The sequence below is a fragment of the Mesocricetus auratus genome, unplaced genomic scaffold (assembly GCF_017639785.1).
Source record: "Mesocricetus auratus isolate SY011 unplaced genomic scaffold, BCM_Maur_2.0 Super-Scaffold_100027, whole genome shotgun sequence".
Classification (NCBI taxonomy): Eukaryota; Metazoa; Chordata; class Mammalia; order Rodentia; family Cricetidae; genus Mesocricetus; species Mesocricetus auratus.
The window spans coordinates 10,550,046-10,570,019 of NW_024429208.1; the positions used below are offsets into that span (position 1 = coordinate 10,550,046).

A 19,974-nucleotide genomic window follows, 5' to 3' on the forward strand; every position below is an offset into this window, starting at 1 on the left:
CAATTCTAAATCTGCCATGCTTGGGCATCCAGACAGGATGCTGATGGGGTCAGCTAGGCCCGTTTGTAAGGCTCTACCACGTGGGATGAGGCAGGTGGCGACTATTCAGTCACATTCCTTACTAACACTAGGAGGCTTGCATGCTGGCCTGTAGCTTATTGTGTTCATTTCTCACCTGTACAGTAACAAGCTGGTGACAGGGTACTTGGGGTCAGCAAATTGATGGACTTAGAGGGTCACTGAAGTGGCTGTTAGAGAGGTGGAAATAATGCTGAAAGGTACTGTCACTCCATGTCACTCATCTCATCTGGCTGTGGGCAAACAGGCCTTGCTCAGCCTTCCAGGATGGTGATGGACACTCCTGGGTGGCTAAGATTGGCACCAGGGCTCTTCCCATGTCACTTTGAGGTCAAGCAGGGAGCTGAGAGGACAGAACTACATTGCCTTGGCTCCCACCCTGCCCAGGCCTGCCTGGTATGCAGATTCCTGGAGAGCATGGGCGTCTGTTCCTGCTCACTGCACTGAAATGAGTTTCAGAAAAGCTCCAGGGAAGGATGACACAGTGGCCAGGGCTCCTCTCCTCTGGGGCTGGCGTTTGGTGGTTGCCTAGAATAGCACCCTTGAGCATCCCCTCGCCGGTTTGACTTAGGCCTGCATCTGTGTGTTGAGGAGAGGCTGGGGTCTGTGTGTGCACTGTGTCTCTGCCACTCCCACTGGGTTGTCTTTGATAAGTCCCTGTGTTTACAGCTCTCCAGAGCAGAGATGAGAGGAACTGACCCCGGGGTCCTCCAGTCTCCAGCTCAGCAGATCTCTCTACGTAAGAGCCTCTTACCCTTCTTAGTTAGGTCAGGTTAATCAGGAGAACCCTACTTTCCAATCCATGACTATTGAAGATACTGAGAAAACACAGTAGAAGTAGATCTGTGCCCTGTGAGTTTCTGCTAGATACTTCTGGTGAGGATTCAGACACCATGCCAAAGTCCTGGGGAGAGAGGACTTCCTTTTTCAGTGGTTTGTGCTATGGGACCCTGTCATGTGCTTCTGGACCAGGGAGGACCGGTACCAGTTCTGCGGCCCCCTGTCTAGCCCAGATTGCAGGTACCATGGGCTTGGCTATCAGCCCACAGGGTTAATTATGCTTTGAAGAGCAAGAGGAGGGAGGCAGGAGTGCCTCAGAGGAAACCATGTCATCACTTGGCACTGATGGCCTTGCTAAGCCATACAGGCACATGTGTGACCAGAGAGCCTTTAGGGGGCTGCTGCAGAGGCCAGGAACTGGGTGCTGGGTGTGGTGTGTTTATGGTGGCAACCTAATTATTTCTTCTAGAAGTCTGCAGAATAAGTAAGTTCAGATATACTTCCAATGGTTTCAGAATTATTCCTGTTAACTGAAGCCACTGTGTTCCCACACCCTCTTTGTCCAGTCCCAATGTGTAGTGAAGCATGTCTTTAGAGCCCCCCAGCCTCTTTACCTCCTGCATTCCTAAAGAAATGTCTGTAACAGGAAAATAACCAGAGCCCTAAAATAGCGATACTCTTCAGATGATGTAGTGCCCTTTTCGTCAGTTTCTCTGGCTCCTAGGGAAAGGTCTAGACCTTAGGGAGCAGCAAGCAGGTTGCAAGTCAAGGCGTTTGTGGTAGCTTGAAGCCACACTGCCCACTGCTACTCTGCTTCGTGATCTGACTGGGGATAGAGGTACGAATGCTCCCTCTTTAGTCACAGCCACCCACCCAGTGCAGCCCAGTGCCACTTTGACTAGGGAGTTGTTAGAGGTCAGATGGAGGGGCAAGGGCAGTAGAGGCCTGGAGTCGAGACCTGAATTCCAGCCTGGCTCCCTTGCTTACCAGCTCAGCTTCCTGAGACATGGGCCTGTTTTGGGTTGCTCAAGGGTATAAAAGTATTTGCACAGCCTGGCCTCTTGCTAGACGCAGTTCTTCAGGTCATCAGTGAAGTAGGTACATTGAGCGAGAGGCCCAGGTCCTGGGGTATGTCATCAGTCTTGGTTTCTACCCCAACTTTGTAACTGGAGTGTGGCATCCAAAGACATGTAGGCACTGCCAAATGATTGTCATCAGGTGGATATAAGTAGCTTGCCATTTAAATGCAGCTCCTTCCTAAGACCCAGCTTCGCTGTCTGAACTGTTCTGACTTGCAACCTTGTGTTGCCTGCACTAGAGGTGGACATTTCTTGTAGTCTGTTATACTTAGTGAAAGCTTTGGAATATGAGGCCACAATAGCCAGCTCTCCTTAGCAAGGTAACAAGGGCACCCTAGACTGACCAAACTAAGACAGAGAGGGAGAGGAGGAGAGAGAAAGGTAGAGAGGGAGTGTCCAGATGATACAGCTGTTGTCCCATCAACTAACTTCTTCCCATGTATCTCCTGGAATTGGCCCAAATACTTTATATTGAGACTTCCCGTCTAGGGAAAGTGACATGAGAAGTAAAAAGGGCATTGTAACCAGTGATTGCTATGCATACGTGTCAAATGGCAGTTGGGAGCTGGCATCCGTGGTTGCAGGTGATGCAGGACAGAGCCACCAAGGAGCCCCGTGCCGCAGGTTGTAGAGGGTCGGTCGGGCTTCCTAGGGATATAGGGTACCAAGCCCTCTTTACAGCCGTCCATCCTCACCCACCATCCTGTCACTGTTGTGTGCTGTTTGTTTTCATCCTCACGCTCACCCCACACCGCCTCCACCAATATTGCCCGTGCTGCCCCTAACCCTGCCCACACTCTCTTCTCCAGGCTTTGTCTTTCTGCTTGCACCTGTCACGGCTCGCTTCAGGGAACAGTGCCGACCGCATGCTCAGCCCTCAGTCCGGCTCCCTGCTTCCCCTGTGACCAGGAGCACCTTCATGTCTGCCGGTCCTGTGATTTTGAGAATGTGTGTTTGATGTGCTTGGCTTCTGCCAACTGCCCATTTTCCCAGCTCTGGCCTGATACAGAGGCACTGGTAGCCTCTCTCCCGCAGTTCTCCTGTCTCCCTGCCTGACAGGTAGTTCAGGCCTGTATTTCCATTGCTCATTCTTTCTTAAAACAACAACAAAAAGGCACCAGACTCTTAAGATACCAAATTCCCTTCACGTGGAGGACAAGTGTAAAACTGAAGATTGGGCACAGTAGCCAAAACTGAGGTGACCCTGACTACTAAGGGCCAGGGCTTCAAATGACTCGAGTCAGTTCTGAACCCGATCTTCACCCTGTCTTCTTAGGGAGAAGGGTAGGTCGGCTTTTGTTGGAGCTCCGTGTTCCTGTAAATGGACCTGACCAAAATGGGAGAGTTCCAGGGGAACTCATGTGATTGGGGACAGAGCCAGTCACTTCCTTTCTGCTTCCATGTCTTATTCTTTTTTCTCTTTTCCTTTTTCTAACGGTTTGTTTATTTATTTATTTATTGATTGTGTGGATGGTGTTCTGTCTGCATGTATCCCAGCAGACCAGAAGAGGGTACCAGATCTCTCTATAGATGGCTGTGAACCACCATGTGGTTGCTGGGACTTGAACTCAGGTTCTCTGGAAGAGCAACTAGTGCTCTTAACCTCTGAGCCATCTCTCCAGCCCCCGTCTTATCCTTAACCTTCCTGAGAGCCTCTTTCAGGCCATTGTTGATGATGGCAGTTCAGCAGCTCCTGCTCTGTGCTAGGAATGGAAGAGGGCACCATGGGGAAAGTCAGGATGAGAGTGCCCTGAGCCCTGCTGTGGTTGGACCCACATGTCCCTAGGTGGTACCTTGAGACAGTGGTTGGGTCTCTGGGGTTTGTGAATAGGGTGACTATAAGTCTGCAGGGCACTGAGGGACATTTGGGGGTGGGCAAAGAGAATGTGGGTTAGAGAGCCCTGCAGTGTCTAGTTTCTGGGTGGTCAGGGTGGGCTCAACAGGATGTTGTGGGGAAAGAACTTGGGAGAGCAGCTGGGCTCCAAGAGGTGGGACTCTTTTGTGCAAGCAGCAGAGGGGCAGGGCCACAGGGGCTCTTACCTTGGCTCCAGACAGATTCTCCTTGTCTTTTATTGAGTCAGGCCATTGGTCATTGGAGAATCTTGTAGCCTGACTGATTTGCAGTCTGAGTGTTTATTTGTACAGAATTCAGTAAGCAGGGATACATTTGTATTGCTCCAAAACAGAGATCACGTCTTTTTTGTTTTCGGACAAAACAAAGTTTTCTTTTACAATCATTTTTACTCATCAACCCCATAACCCAACTACTAGGCAGCTTTTCTGGTTTCAAGAGCGCTAGAAAGAAAGAATATCTCCAAGCCAGCCTGAGCAGATGGCCATGGTCAGAGGGCTGAAGAAAAATCCTCAGGCTAAAGCTGCTATAGTCATTGTTCAATTTCCGGCATGATACAATGTTACATTTTATATATCTAGAATTTATATGTCTAATCCTGGTATTCTTTTATTCCTTGGTCATATATCATCATGGTGGCTCTGCGCAGGTTAACTTTTCTAAGCAAGGGAAATCCTGACCCCTCATTCGACTGTCATCTTTCCACACCATTCTTTGCTCATCGGTGTAAGTCCCTGTGTAGGGCAGAGGTAACCGCAGCCAATCTAACTTTGTTGTGTATGCCACATAACCACCTGAGTGTATAGTGGGAAGAGGCTTGTACTTTGTCCTGATTATCTTGTTCCTGAGTAACTATGGAGCAGATGTTCAAGAATGTCTCAGCCTCATCAGGCGATCTCTGGCTTCTTTTATGTGCGTCACAACTTCCAGGGCATGAGGAATACCTTCAAGTAGATAAGGATATCCCCTAAACTCAGGAGGGCAGTGTGTGTGTTCAGGACTTCAAGTGGATAAGGATATCCCCTACTCAGGAAGGCAGTGTGTTCAGGACTTTTCTGGAAAACTTACAAGCAGCCTTCCTGGGAGAAGGCACACAAATGATTCTTAAGGAATTTCCCATTAACCTAATATCCCCAAGTTACACAGATATTACCCCCCAGCAAACATGTGGCTCGGGTTTGCTGGATCTTGGTCAAGCAGCTGTGCTGGCTTTATGACTTTTGCCAATCCCATCAGATAGACCGTGCCACCTGGGAAACACACTTGCTAGCTGTGTGCCGCCAGCTGTCCTGGTGTCCTCTTTTCTAGGCGACTGAGTTCAGAGCGCACTGCTCACTAGCCTTAGGAATGTGGGAAGCCTGTTGAGTTCTTTCTGGCCAGTATCTCCTCTGACAAGAGATACAGAGTGAGAAAAACAGAAGAGCCATGTTTTCCTTCCTGTGAATATCAAACTACCAGCACCATTCTCTGAGCAAGGTGGAGCTCGACGTTTCCGGCATTGCTTCGCTGACCCAGGAAAACAGGCTGACAGGGTAGGAGTGCAACCTGCTTCCCCATGCCGCCCACCCGCTGCTTGCTTCTCTCAGGACTTCTGTTTCTGGTGTCTCGTTTTGGTGCCTTTGCGTCTCCTCAGCCTGCTGTGGGCGCCTCTGTTTCCCATGGCCAGCCCAATTCCTGGTGGACCCATCCTTTCCTGGTAGCTGACTAGCAAAAACGAGCTGGAATAGATTTTGCCTAGCTGAAAATTTCTCAGAATGTTGATTCTACTTGAGCGTGTGGTTTTTAGAAACTTTGTTTTCTGACTAGCAGACATTCCGATCTCTTTAGGTTCATTGGTTAGCACCACTGCGGTCTGACCGCGTGGTCACATGTCTTTCCGCATGCTCATTGGCCTAAGGGGAGTAAGCAGGAGCTGTTGTCAGTCTTATGCTGGGCAAGTGGCACAAACACGTTGAAGGAGATTCTGCAAACTTATATCTCATAAGCAAAATCTCTCAGGCTACCTGGGGCATTCTGTGGTATTGAGATAGTTAAACCTGGGTGAAGAAAGACTCAACAGCAGATGGGACAGGCTGCCTCTCTGTCACCAAGCCCACCACTTTCTCTCTTTATGGTGGACTGTCATTCCTTTGGATCCTGTCCAAGGTGGAGGGTATCAGGGCCTCGTCGACAGACGCCGGGCAGCTGTAGTGTCCTCAGGATTCAGAGAGGACAGACTGGAGTGGTTCCTGCGCCTTTGTATGAGTAAGAGACTCAGATATCTCTAACCTTGCCCCAACATTCATTACTGTGAAAAAAAGAACGTTCAGAAAAGTTCAGGGCCAGCCTGCAGCCAGCTTCTGGTGTCAATCATCTTTCCTGTTGGCCACCAAGCAGCTTCTTCAGAAAAATACAGTCCAGCTTCTGAGACTCAGGCAGAACTGAACTGTGTGTGGTCCCTAGAGGTTCCATTTGTGTCACCCAACCTGATGGTAACTTTGACTGCATTTTAAAAAATCTATTTGTATGTGTATGGTTATTTTGCCTGAATTTATGTCTGTGTACCATGCATGTACCTGGTGCCCAGGAAGGTCAGAAAGAATGTTGGATCCCCTGGGACTGGAGTTACAGACAGCTATGAGCCTCCATGGGGGAATCCAACCTACATCTTTTAGCAGAGCAGTCAGTGCTGAGACATCTCTCCAGTCCCAGGACTGAATCTTGATATTCCTAAGTCAAAGGGCTTTCTGTAGACTTCTTGCTTTGTCTCAAGTCCAAGCTACCCTGCAGTCTCCATCCCAGGACCCCCTCAGAGATGGAGCTGGTGGCTGAGACAGGGTATACACATGGCCCTCTGTAAGCCGCGAGGAGAGTAGTCTTGGCTTTAGTAGCATTAGCCAAGCCCCCACTCAGGCCACACCAAGGCCTCTGAGTGCTTAGGATCAGCCTCTCTAGGACCCTCAGCTACAAGATCCCAGGTAAGGTCTGCAGAGCCCAGGGACAGCTGTGTAGAGGAAGAAGGACAATCCCTGGTTTCTTTGTCCAGCGTGTCTGAGCCATGCATTGTGGATGTTGGGACCAAGTTGCATTCAGCTACCCCGGAAAGAGATGTTGTATTCGCCAGGGAGGTGAGAGTAAGCCCCTCCCCAAAGGCACAAAGTGATGAGTGGGAGCCCCACCCAAAAGGAAGCTGACCTGGATCTGCCAGAAGTCTCCCCAACTCCTGGCCTCCTTCAGTGCACTGGCCCTTCCTTGCTTGGCTATACGCCTGGTGTCCTGAGAAGACACCCTTGCAGAGGGCCTTCTGGAAGTCAGGAGGAAACTGGTCAGTAGCATCCTTTTTCTCTCTGCCCCCCTGGCAAGCCTCAGGGGCAAGGCTTTCTGCTCAGGAGGAGAGGCTGCCCAGGCTTCACACACAGTTCTCCTTGTTACTCCCCAGCAACTGATCCAACTTCAGACTCTAAGGCTGGCCCTGTGTTCTGGGAGAACTGCTAGACTCTCTTGTCATCTCTGCCCCATTTCACTCAGCCCCTGAGCTGTCCGTTCATCAGCTGGTGGCAGGAAGAGGGCGTTTTTATCATATTCTGTAGTGCTCCTGGCAAACCTTGTCTGTTTTCTTTGAGTGTTTGCCTCCCCAAGGTCCTCAGTCAACTGAACCTGAGATGTGACCCCCTAGGAGAGGAGAAGGGAGGCTCTGTATGCATGCCCTACTAAAGCAACCTATTTGTTTATTTTTAGATGGGATTCCGACAGGTAGCTTAGGCTGGCCTTGAGTCAGAGATTCTACCTCAGCCTCCTGAGTACTGGAGTTAAAGATGTGCAGCACCACACCAGGCTTGAAATCACTCTTTAAGAGCTTTTCATTTCTCTTTACCCTGTTGCTCCAAAAGAAGGGAAACTTGACTTCCTTCTGAACAGTTGGGTTCTTGGTGTGGAACTTGCGTGTCTTCTTGCAGTTTATAATCAGGAGTATTTTAAATCACCCACCATTTCATACTCACCAGACCTGCAGGAGCAGGAGAAAGTGGAGCCCTGAACTCTGTATCCCATTCGTGTGTCGTGTGAAGAAATTCACCTCAGCTGGCTGTGGTAACTCCCACCTGCAATCCCAGAAATCAGGAGCCTGAGGTAGGAGGGCCCTGAGTGCCAGAGCATTGTTGGCTGCATAGTAGGATTCTTTTCAAAGGAAGAGGAAGGAGAGGGGTAGAGGGGCAGCAAGATGGCTCAGTCACCAGGAAAAGACACATCTACTAAGCTGAGGACACACATGTGGGACATGTGTGCATACATGTTCACGCACACACAATAAAAAGATGTGGACTCTAACGTTTCTGATGTTGGCGCCGGAGAGGCTGGCTCAGTGGTTAAGAGCACTTGCTTCTCTTCCAGAGGACCCGGTTCAGCTCTCAGCACCCAGGTCATGTGGCTCCCAACCTCCTGTGACTCCAGCTTCAGGGGTTAAACACCTCTGCCTCTGAGATCACCTGTGCCCCATGCACACACATACCTACACATAATTAAAAAGAACAAAGGTAAATCCTAACTTTTTTTTAGTCTTGAAAGAAGTAGGAGGGAAAAGATACTTGTCCTCTTTGATTTTTTTTAAAGTTTTTTTTTTGTTGTTGTTGTTGTTGTTCTGGTATTGTTTTGAAGACAGCATCTCATGTGATCTCGGTTGTTTCAAACTTGATATGTAGCCAAGGATGATCTGACTAAGCTCTGATTCACTGTGTCTCCTAGTGAGTGTTAGAATTACAGGTATGGTATACACCACCACATCTGGTTTAAGTGGTACTGGGAATTGAACCTAGGGCTTTATTCATGCCAGACAGAGATCCTACTGACTAACCTACATCCCCCTTTGTCTTCTATTCCTAATGCATATAAACCCCCAGAATCCCACCAGTAAGCAGCAGCCTCACCAGCACCCCCTTCCACCTCAGCTACCCAGTTCTGCCATGTCTGTTTTGTACAAACTCTAACCCCCAGGCTCTGCCTTGCACTGCGACCTCTGGGTGTTGCCGCAGGACTGGTGATTCTGGCTCCATTAGCTGTGCTTTTCTTAGGGCTGCTTCATACTGTGCTCACCCCGGTAACTCCCACAGCATCTTCAGGACCAATGGCAGCCTGGGCTCTGCCAGTTCTTAGAGGTTCTCATACATGTGAGCGGCGTGGGGAAGACCTCATAGGCCTGTCCCTCCTGGGTCCCTCCCCATGGCTGTTGACTGTCAGTGTTACTCTAAGAGGCTTAAGCGAGTGTTGTCTCAGTTGGGTGTTGCTTTTCAGTGGAGCGCAAGCCTCCATTCTGTCATCTCTGCTTGCCCACACCATTTCTGCTGTAATCTTCTCTACATTGCTGGTGGATTCCTGGTCCCTTCATGTATAAGTGTCAAGAGGGCATTAGCTCATTAGGAGTAAATACCCATTTGCTTAAGTCAACCCTCTGTTTTTGTAATGATCACAGCTGGGATTCCACCAAACTGGCAATTCCTTTAGGCCCAGAGCCTAACAGCTTGAGAGCCAGTGAGCTGCTGGGGCAGCCTGCCAGTGGATGAGATCATCCTGCAAGGCTCGCTTCCTGAAGCCCAGTGCTGGATGCGCTTCTCTGGCAGCACTGACTGGAGCATGTTTACTGGGGCCTGAGATGAGCTGGCCCTGGCCTGGCTCTCATGGAGACGTTAACAGCAAGAGTAAGAGCTGCCATCTTTTGGAGGCTTTTGAGGCCTCTGCAGCATTGCCCAGGCTGTCTATGTTCTCTGTCCAGGCCAGAGTGACTGCTGCCATTTATGTGTGTCAGGAAATAGAACCCATGGAGATCCCATGTTCAGGAGACTAAAACTTGTGGTTCAAAACAAAACATGAAATGGGGGCCTTAACACAGCAGTTATTCAGCTGTTTGTCCATCGAGTCAGTGGCAGACCTGAGATTGGAATGTGGCCATGAGACCCTTAAGTTCAAAGTTCTTCAACAAGGGCCAGCGCGATGGCTTAGCTGGTAAGGCACTTGCTGAGCAAGCCTGGTTACCTGCGTCCCACCCCTGGAGCCCAATAGCGATGGAAGAATATACGATTCCACAGAATTGTCCTCTGGCCTCCATATATGTGCTGTGGCCTTTCCCTACGCGCGTGCGCGCACACCACCCCAATAATAATAGTTTTATGATTACTGCACTGTTTTGTTTTGTTTTTGATATGGAAACATCAGGGTCTCCATTTGTCATTCTCTTTCTACAAAGTTAGCAAATAGACTCTCTGACTACCACAGGGAGAAATGATTTCTTTATAGTGGAGACTCACATTTAGAATTTCTGTGAGTGTAGCAGGCCTGACCTTTACCCCTCATTCAGTGCTCAGGAAGCCCCTGAAATGAATGAAAGTGGGAAGAGCTCTTTGTCAATGTGAGGCAACAAAAAGCTCCCCGCTTCTAGCTGGGGTCTCAACCATTGCCCAAATCCTCTGTTCTTGTTGTGTCTGGCCTGCTGCAATGTATGACCTGTCACTTACGGGGCAGAGGACCGTGCTGCATGTTGACACCTGTGCCCCAAACAAAGCCAGAGCAGTAGAGCAGGTGTTGGAGGCTAGAGCTAATTCCTGCTTGAGGTCTGTGTGGGCACCAGTTAAGAATGTGCACCTATGACCACTGTGGTGTTGCTCAGTAAAACTCCATTCCAAATGAAACCTCTGATGCCAGGCTTTGCTTCAGGCACTTTGTGTTTAATAACCTATGTAATTATGGTGACAGTATTGGGAAGTGAGCACTGCTCCTTCCTTTGCATGGAAGGAAACCAAGGTGCAGATATCTCCAGGCTAGGCAACAGAGGATCAGGGTTTCAGCACTGACAGCCTGCTCTTCCAAAGTCCAGGCTTTCCACTCTGTGGAAACAATTCAGCCTTGTTTCCGATTTGCCCATCTAGTGCCTCAAACAGGCCTTGGGATTGCCTGTTAGGTGCTAACAGAGCCACCAGTATTTGATTTCTAAGGTTCTGGGGGACGCAGGGAAGGGCCACAGGGACTGTCTGCCTCTGCCCCTGTGCTCAGAAGCCCCTGGGAGACTGCCCTCAGGGTTTCTAGAGAGCAGGTGCTGTCTGTCTCCCAGCACAGCTGCTCACCTTCAGATACACAGGCTGTTTACCTCTTGTTCGTGTGTTCTTCAAATGTAGTTTAGGCCTTAGGGCTAGCAGAATAGACGTCAATCACCAGCAGCCTTCTAAAGACACTGTACTACTTCACAGCAGCGTCCCCTTTTGTGCTGTCGTTACTCACTTTATATTTACATAGTCTACAAGGCCACATGCCCGTGTCATCACTTCACTAGTCTTTGATACAAAGCCTTGTCTCATCAGTGCTGGCCCACAGGTGGTAACACCGCACCTGGCAGGAAGGTCTTCATCGCATTAGCTGTTTCTAGAGGGCTTAATTTCAGTGTACAGGCCCAGCTTCTGTCTTGGTTTTTACTCATTCTGCCACAACATTTTGTGTGACCCATATTTGCTTTGAATTTACTCAGATTTTGCTTATTTGAGAGAGACCTCCATTTACTATTGTCCCCTCCTCCCCAAGTTGGGCACAAAGATATCTGATGCATGGTTTCTGATCAGAAGTTTATAGTTTTTTTTTTTTCCTTAACCTGTTAGGACTTTCTTTCTCTATTTATTTATTTATTTATTCTTTTTTTTTTTTTTTTTTTTTTCCTAGACAGGGTTTCTCTGTTGCCCTTGCTGTCCTGGAACTCACTCTGTAGACCAGGCTGGCCTTGAACTCACAGAGATCCACCTGTCTTTCCCAGGCATGTGCCACCACACCCAGCTTCTTAGCTTTTTAAAAAGATTTATTTATTTAATGTGTCTGAGTGTTCTGCGTGGTCAGAGGAGGGTGTCAGACCCCCTGACCCTAGAATTATGGATTGTTGTAAAACACCGTGTGGGTGCTGGGAACCAAATCCAGATCCTCTGCAAGAGCAGCAAGCGCTCCCAACCTCTGAGCTGTCTGTCCAGCCCGCTGTTCTGCCTTTGTTCCTGTGTGTGTGTGTTGCTGAATTCCCCTGGGATTTTCTGTCTTGTGGTTTTAGCAGTCTGAGTCTGCTCGTATGTGACCCCTCCATTATGTGTAGAGGGCCTTTCCTTGCTTAGTGTTCTCTGAGATTCTTGGTGACTCGATGTCTTTCATTATTTTTGGAAAACTCTAGGTCATTCTATGTATTGGTTTTTGCAGTGCAGGATCAAACCCAGGACTTTGCATGGCTAAGGCGAGTGCTCTAGTCATTGTCTCTTACAGGGTTTCTCCTGCTTCTCTCATTGTGTGACTCTGGTTAATGGGTTAGATTTTTCGGGTGCTCTGTTCTATTTCTCCACCACTACCCCCCCCATTTGGATTATTTATGCTTAACTAGTTTGTGGTACCAGAAATTAGATTTGCTTATTTTTTTCTGTGTGTATGAGTATTGTGTCTCCATGGATATGGAGTGCCCCATGCCCACAGAGAACAGAGACCAGACCCCTGGAAGTGGTACTTGTGAGCCACCGTGGGATGCTGGGAACGAAACTTGGGTCCTCTGTAAGAGCAGCCAGTGCTCTGAACCTCTGAGGCATCTTCTCGCCAGCCCTCTAGCTTCAGATTGTTCTTCCTCCATCCCAGCTGTGTCAGGTTGCTGAGAAGTCCAGCAGAAAAGCGCTCCACCCATCTCTGCTACTGTCTTTTGTTTCTAGACACTGCTTTCTCTTGTTTATAATTTCTAGCTCACCCCGAGATTCACCATCTGTTCATGGGTGGTGTACAGGCTTTCCCTACTGCCTTATCCTAATCATAGTTATGCATCACATAATTGGTGCTATTTTAAATAGTCCACGATCACTTCCAATTCTAGTTCTATTGATTATTTTGCCTCTTTACAGTATGAGTTTTTGTGTTTCTTAACATATATGTATCTGTCTTATAATTTTATAGTGAATACCAGATATCACGTGTAGGATCCAAGAAACTATCTGAAATGAATAACATTTACTCCTGGAGTAGATTTGCCTGGTCTACATCTGGGCCTTTGAGCCTGGTTGCGATTTGTTGTTGCTACGATTGCCTTCAGTGTGCTACCAGCTTCACACTCCCTGACACGAAGACTTGGCTCAGCTTTCTGGTTCTCTTCCGCTTTAGGCCTCTGCAGGCTCCCCCTGCCTGCTCCTCTCTCCTGCAGTAGAGGCTGCTCTGCTTGCTTTGCTAGTGGGTGCTTGCTGGCTGACATGGGCTGTTGATTTAGCCACAAACTTAGGAAGGCTCTGTGTCCCGCATCATAGGGACAACTTTTTTAGTAACCCTGTCCCTTCCTAGTGGTGGGTTTCCTGCCTTTTCCCTTCCCCTGTATCCTGGAGGCAGCAAGGTTTGCCCTTGTCCCCTAAAGCTGAAGGTTTTGTCCCTTAGAGATAAGGGTTCAGATAAGCCTCACATCTTTTATAGTACTGCCTGCCCCTCCTCCCTAGGCCTGCATTCCCAGGCATCGTCAAGCCTCCTCCCAGCCCTGCCTCTAGTGTTTCTCCTACAGTGCCTATGGAGACTTGAGAACAGCCAGGGAGTGAGTACAAACTACCTTTGTGTCCAAGATGTAAAGGAATCTAGACTCTGTGTTCTAGAATGTACATCGACCTAAAAATGTTTGCTGGTCCATTGCCACTGCAGTTTCTTTATGTCTATACTATAGCAACACTACATGACGGTCACTGTTCCGTCTCTTCTCAGCCCCACACCTCCCAGAAGCACACTGGTAGCTTGAAATCAGCCATCGTAGGGATGTTCCCACAGTAGACAATGCACATCAACAAGGTTGACCATAGAGATTAATTAGTGCCTTTTCTGAGTGGCTCAGGGCCTCTAGGTGGGTTAGGCTCAGCAAAGTTAGAGCGGTACACTGAGGGGACCCTGTTATGGGACAGTCCTGGGCCTTGTGGGAACCTAGCCCTGAAAGACCCCTCTATGGCAGAGGTGTTGTGAGTTCATGCTCCTACCTTTTCTTCCCTCCTCCCTTCAGACCGAAGTCAGGACAGCACAGCCGTGGCCCTGTCAGACTCCAGCTCAACGCAGGATTTCTTTAACGAGCCTACAAGTTTGCTGGAGGGTTCTCGAAAGCCCTTGGCAGAGAAAAGGCTTTCTGGGCTCAGTGCTCAAGTGGGACCAACTGGGAAAGATCTTCTGGGACCCATGGAGGAAAGAGGTAAGAAGCCTAACCTGCTAACGCGGGCCCGCTCTGGCCCCTGGGACAGTCAGGAGGAACTGAGGACTCTGTCCTGGAAAGCTGAGCCTCACAGCCTTGCTTCTGCCTTGATGCTTCTGCTTTTTTTGCCCTGGGATGTTAGTGGGAAAGTTACTCACCTTCCTGGTCCTTTGGTCTCACTGTCGTGTAGGAATGGTCCTAGTGCCCAATCCCAGGGATTATGAGGGTTAAATAGGGCAGCTTTTGGAAGTATTGGCACTATTGGGGCTTGCCAAGTGTGCTTTGTGATACGTGTCATGTAGTAATGACACAAAGCCTGTTGAGGAAAGCTGTGTGCACAATGAGTATGTCTGTCTGCGGGGGGCCTTGGTGAATGGTTATTAGAAAAAGTCTCTGGATTCTGAATGTCACAAATATGTTTTCTTTTTAGTCTGAATCACATCAAACTTCTTGGGAAATCTGCCTTTTTTGGGCAGAGAGCGCTGATCTAAGCCTGGGATATGCCCAGCTCCCTTGGGATCTCTAGGCAGAGCCCCACTGCTAAGTTTGTAGCACGACTATACCCAGGCTGAGGCATCCCTGATGCCACTCACAGACTGTGGCTAGTTTGCCATATGTTTTTGAAGCTTCCTTTCTTGTTTAATGTGTGTGACAGTGGGCATGGGTGTATGTGTGGGTGAATGTGTGCCGTGCAGGTCCACACCTTCAGCCTTGTTTGAGCAGGGTCTTTTTGTTGTTTGCTGTGTACCTCAGGCTAGCTGGCCTGTGAGCTCCCGTGGGTTCCCCTGTATCCACCTGCTATCTTGCCTGAGATGCTGGTGTACACTACTGTGTCCAGTTTTACATGGGTTTAGGGAATCTGGGTTGAGGTCCTCATGCTTACACAGCAAACCCCTACCCATTAAACTGTCTTCCCAAGAGCTTTCCCATTCTTGCTAAAGACATGCGAAAGTGTATGTACTTATCAGACAGCCCAGTCCCACGCTCAGGTGTCCCAGGTCAGACACCGCCTTCTCAGCCACCTGAGAAAGGAAGTGTCAAAGTCTTTCCTATTTCCTAGGCAAAGAGCTTGAGATAGACTAAGGAGTTCAGTCTTAGCCACTACTCTGTCTTGGCTTCTGGGTAGGCTGGATGGGGATAACCTGCTTGCTCTGTGGGCTGGGCCTAACCTTAGCAAGTTTCTATGTAAGTTAGAGGCTCCCTTGGAATTGTGCAGTGGGGCCAAAGCCATTTGGAGGAGGACAGGACTCTTGTAGCTCTTTGTCCCAGGCTGGCCTTACAGCAATGTTTTATCAGGTAGGTTCACCTGTGCCTGGTTCCCACCAAGAGACAAGGTTAAAGCTGGGTTTGGGGGTGTATAACTTTAATCCCAGCACTTGGAAAGCAGAAGCGGGTGAGTTTCTGTGGGTTGGAGGCCAACCAGGACTACACGGTGAGACTGTCTAAAAACCAACAAAAGAAGAGGGCCCGGATAAAGCCAGGTGTGGTGATACACGCCTGTGATCCCAGTACTCAGAGGCTGACGCTGGCGGGTCACAAGCTTGGGCTACAGAGCAAGTTTTCTCTCTGAAAACCAGAAAGAAAAGAGAAATACAGCCACTGCCTCACTTTTTCAGCCATCATTGTTATCCCCATCGTGTTGACATTCTATAATGGATATAAATACACTGTTGGAAATTTAGAATAGAAAGAAAATAAGTAATATACTCTGTACATTCTAATACAGCATTTTTAGTTTTAAAATATGATTTTTTTTACTCTCGGACAAGTGAGAAAGTTCATCTATGTTATGTGACCCACCGTGCAATGCAGCTGTCGCCCTGGACTCACTTTGCTTTGCTGTGACAGGCACACGACAGCAACACTTATGGGAGGTTCACACAGTTTGGGGGTGTGGTCTACAGGACTAGAGCTCTGTCCTTCGCGGTTGAAGCTGTGTCCAGACTTGGTACGTCTCAACAGATCAAAAAGGAATAAACTGGGACCTGGCTAGCACTCTGAACCGTCTGACTACCCGGCATTCCTCTGGCTGTATCCTAAAGGTTCCACAGCTTCCTGAAATAGCTGTGAAGCAAATGTTGAGACACTTGACCTATAGGGTACATTTTACATCCAGACTACAACCGTCTCACTCCACCATGTGTGGGCATGGCCCCTCTAGACCGATGAGGAGTATCCTAGTATTCTAGTTTTTTGGGGGGCGGGGGTTCGGGTGGCAGACAGCACATTGCTGACCACTGGTAAGGAATGCTAGGGTAGAACCAGAGTCCATTACATTTTCAGCTAGTGGGCTGAAATGACATATTCCGTGTCCTGTCCCTTCCTGTCCCCTCCCCGCAAGTTAGCTGAGTTCTGTGCCTCTGAGCTGCTCTTCTAGCCCTTGAGCAGCTCTCGGCCTTCCTGAGAAAGCCAGAGCTCGAACAGTATGCACTGAAGTCTGTTGCACTCTCCTGACCTTCCAGGTCCATTCTTCCCAGCAGCCCTGCCACCCCCTTGTCATGCATCCAGCGTCCTCTAGCGGCAGACTGAGGCAGACCCAGGGCTACCTCGGGCGCTGGGATTGAAGGGCGCAGGTCTGTTCCCCAGAGCATGTCCATCTCTGAGCTGTCTTCCTTCCCACAGTGTGCAGCGAGTGTGAAGGGTTCCGACCTCGAGAGACCAGGGAAGAGTTTACACTGTTGGCTGTTTTACCTTCTGAAGCTCACCTTTGCAGGAGTCAGAGCTTCAAAATACGTGCTTAGATTGTGAAGGTAGTAGCAGTGTGTGTGTGTGTGTGTGTGTGTGTGTGTGTGTGTAAAAACGTTGCTTAGAATTTCAGCACTTAAACACAAGCTCACTCTGTAGAATGTAAAACCCAAATAGAAGTTGTCGGTAACCAGTATAGTTGATGTAGTGAACATGATGCCATGGGCACACATCCTACTATGAATAGAGCTTAGTGTCATAGTCTGTGGTTGACAGGTCTGTGCCTGGTGTTTAGCTGTCCTTCCACCTTCCCATGGAACCCATTAGATAGAGCCAGCTCCCTATGGCAGGCCTGTTTGCTCCCTAGAGCTCCCACTCTGCCAGCCTCATTGCCCTGCACCATAAGCTAGCTAAGCCACATTTGAAACACGCCTGTAAGGTGGATGCCGGCTCTAAGCTAGGGGTCCACACAGCATTGTAAGCCCACGAGAGAGGAGACTGTAGCATGGCAACAGAGACTCTAGCACACATTCAGGCTACTTCAAATACTGGGGCTGGAGCTGGTGTGAGGCTGTAGCACTGCAGAACAGGAACAGATGGTAGGAGCTAGGAGAACAGGCTCCTAGTAAGCTCTGGGCTGCTGGGAAAGGACGGCCTTGTCCCTTTCCTCTACAAACCCCACCTCAGGGTGGGGAAACCTGGGAGCAGGTGAGGGAAGCAAGAAAAGGCAACTGCAGTGGATGGAAAGGAGGTATTCCGAGGAGCTGGGATAGCAGGAGCTGAGGGGACAAAGAATGACAAAAAGAACAATGGTAGTCAACCTTGCCACATACCCGAGGTCTGCCCAGTTATGCCGGTACTTGCTGGGAGGAGAACGTGGAGTCTTGGTCCTTGTCTTCTTGACTTTGCCATAATAGGCTTCAGCTACATCCAGGCCTCCCTCACAGTAGGGGGAGCACTGCCAAGGCCCCACCCACAGTACAGATTGTCTTCAGAATAGGTGATAATGGCTTCTTCTCCAGGCAGGCTATGCGGGATATGCCAAATCCAAGGATACCTCAGGGGCACGGGCCAAAAGCCACCTCATCTCTTGCTTTCTGGGCCAGAGAGCCTTCTCCACAGGCAGCCAAGGAGGCTGTGCCTCAGGATGGGTGGTCTGAGGCCATTCAGTACTGCCATCTTGAGACCTGTCCTGGGCTCCTCGGTGTTGCCTGAGGAACAGGGCTGGGTGTTGAGGTACCGAACTTCTCAAGCAGGTGCTGTGCATAAACACTTGGCACACCTGCAGCAGCCCTAAAGAAAGATGTTGTGGAGCCCGTAGGCTGAGGTACTGTGCTATGATGGAACAGGTGTGCCGCTTGGCCAAGCTGTTTTCTTGGCTGTTTGACTAGCCGTGGTGATGTGTCCTCCCCTCTGTGACCTGCTTTCTTTTTTTTTTTTTTTGTACCTATCCCATCCCTGATAACACCTTTGTCATACTCGCTAGGTAGGAGCCAGAGTCCAGCTTGGAACTCTTCCTCTCTGTAGCCTTTGGGCCAGGAGTTTACGTGGTCATAGCTGATAGGAATCATACCAGAGCCAGCCCTGGGCCCTGTATCTCTCATTGCTGGGTTCATTACCCATCAAAGCATGGGCATCAATCCAGCTGTCCCTATCACCGCATTGTGGTGTTTCTACCATTTGTGACAGACTAGTGCATAAAGAGAGCTTAAAACCACAATGACTTTCTCTTTCTTCTGTTTAACTGTAGGAAAAACTGAGGAGTCCTCAGAGAGTGCAGAGGCCTTCCGGGTTGTAGAACAAGGCATCCAGAAGCCTGTGGCAGACTCCTCAGCCTCTGCTTCCATCTCCAGCAAGCCCCCAGTGTCCACGCCTCCCTTGTGGGATGGGAAGAAGAGGGGTGACCCCCTAGGGGAGCCGATGGCTTTTCCCCAGGGACTGCCAGCGGGGGCTGAGGAGCAGCGCCAGTTTCTCACAGAGCAGTGCATCTCTTCCTTCTGCCTGTGCTTGAGCCGCTTCCCCCAGCACTACAAGAGTCTCTACCGCCTGGCCTTTCTCTACACCTACAGCAAGACTCACAGGGTGAGAAGGGCCCTCAAAGGATGGGTGTGCATGGCTGCCTCAGCCAGACAGGTGTCCTGGGAGACTGACAGGCAGAACAAGACTGGCTGGGGCTTTGGGGTCAGGGCTTGGCTAGCTCCCCTGGGAGGGGTATGAAGAGCTACAGAACCAGAGCTGGCCCACGGTGTGGGCGTGTGTCCTGGAATATCGGCCTCCTTGCCATCACCTTGCCCGGGGCTTGCCTCATGGGTACAGCTGCCAGAACCATCTTTGCAGCCCCTGCTTTGTAGATGTTGAGTGCTGACAGCCTCTCTCAGCTCTTTTGGAAAGCAGTGGCTGCGCCCCAGGCTTCAGCACTACCTGGGGCTTTCCAATCAGACCCCTTTTTTCTGGCTGTTAGCATTGGTGGGAGGACCAGAGTGACTTTCTTTTCCTCCAGTCATTCCTTCTTCAAGAGGTGACAGGGAGAGTCCCTGCCCCTGGTGCCCATTCCTACAGAACTATACTCTAAGGGGACGGCCAGTTAAAAATACACACATGAGCAAGCAAAGCTCTGTTGTGACAGAGAAAGTAGCGGGGTGCACAGAGCCTGCTGCTGCTGTGACCTGAAGTGTGTGGGCAACAGGCAGGTAAGGCTTGAGGGAGGAAAGACAGACAGACAGTGCCAGCAGCCCAGGAGAGTGCCATGTGGGAGTGCCCAGGTGAGCAGGGCGGCTTATAATGTGCTGTGAGACCATCCTTCATGTGACCCTCCCAGTTCAGTCAAGGTCTCTTCCCAGAGGCCTCCCGCTGCCCCCCCCCCCCCCCGTTCTGAGCTCCACTGCATTCTCTGTGGAGTTTTGAAGAACCAAGTAGGGTAGGTGGCCAGAGAAACAGAGCCTGATTGGTACTAGTTACTTCACAGATCTGTGGGGACTAGGTGCCAGGAGCCTTGTCCCTACAGTGACCAATTTTGGCCAGTTTTCTGAGAGCATAGCAGGTAGAGTTAGCCTCAGAAGGGCAGGGGAGGAGGAGCTCACATCGTCAGTCTCTAAGGTATGTACTGGCGAGCATCAGTAGACTGGGTTGCCTAGCTGCCCGAGGCCGTCTGCTGCCTGTTACAGCTACTGACCCTACTCTGAGAAACTGGTCTCACTCTCTAGCTGGCCTGCATCCGGCAGTGGACCTCACCTCTCTGCACCAGGCTTTTTGTACCCAGGGACTTGAGGGTTGTTAAATCCCAACCAGCACGTGTCCTCACTGCTGAAGGCTTGAGCTGCACG

At 49.8% G+C, this 19,974-nt stretch overlaps 1 protein-coding gene across 3 annotated transcripts in view; it reads left to right on the top strand.

The window, feature by feature from the left end:
* Cabin1 (calcineurin binding protein 1) overlaps nucleotides 1-19,974 on the top strand; it is a 111,010-nt gene that overhangs the window by 47,944 nt on the left and 43,092 nt on the right. For all 3 annotated transcript variants that reach the window (XM_040732462.1, XM_040732464.1, XM_040732463.1), the window contains exons 27-28: nucleotides 13,784-13,966; nucleotides 18,402-18,733. In XM_040732462.1, the coding sequence (XP_040588396.1) occupies nucleotides 13,784-13,966; nucleotides 18,402-18,733 (515 nt within the window). The remainder of the gene's footprint in view (nucleotides 1-13,783; nucleotides 13,967-18,401; nucleotides 18,734-19,974) is intronic.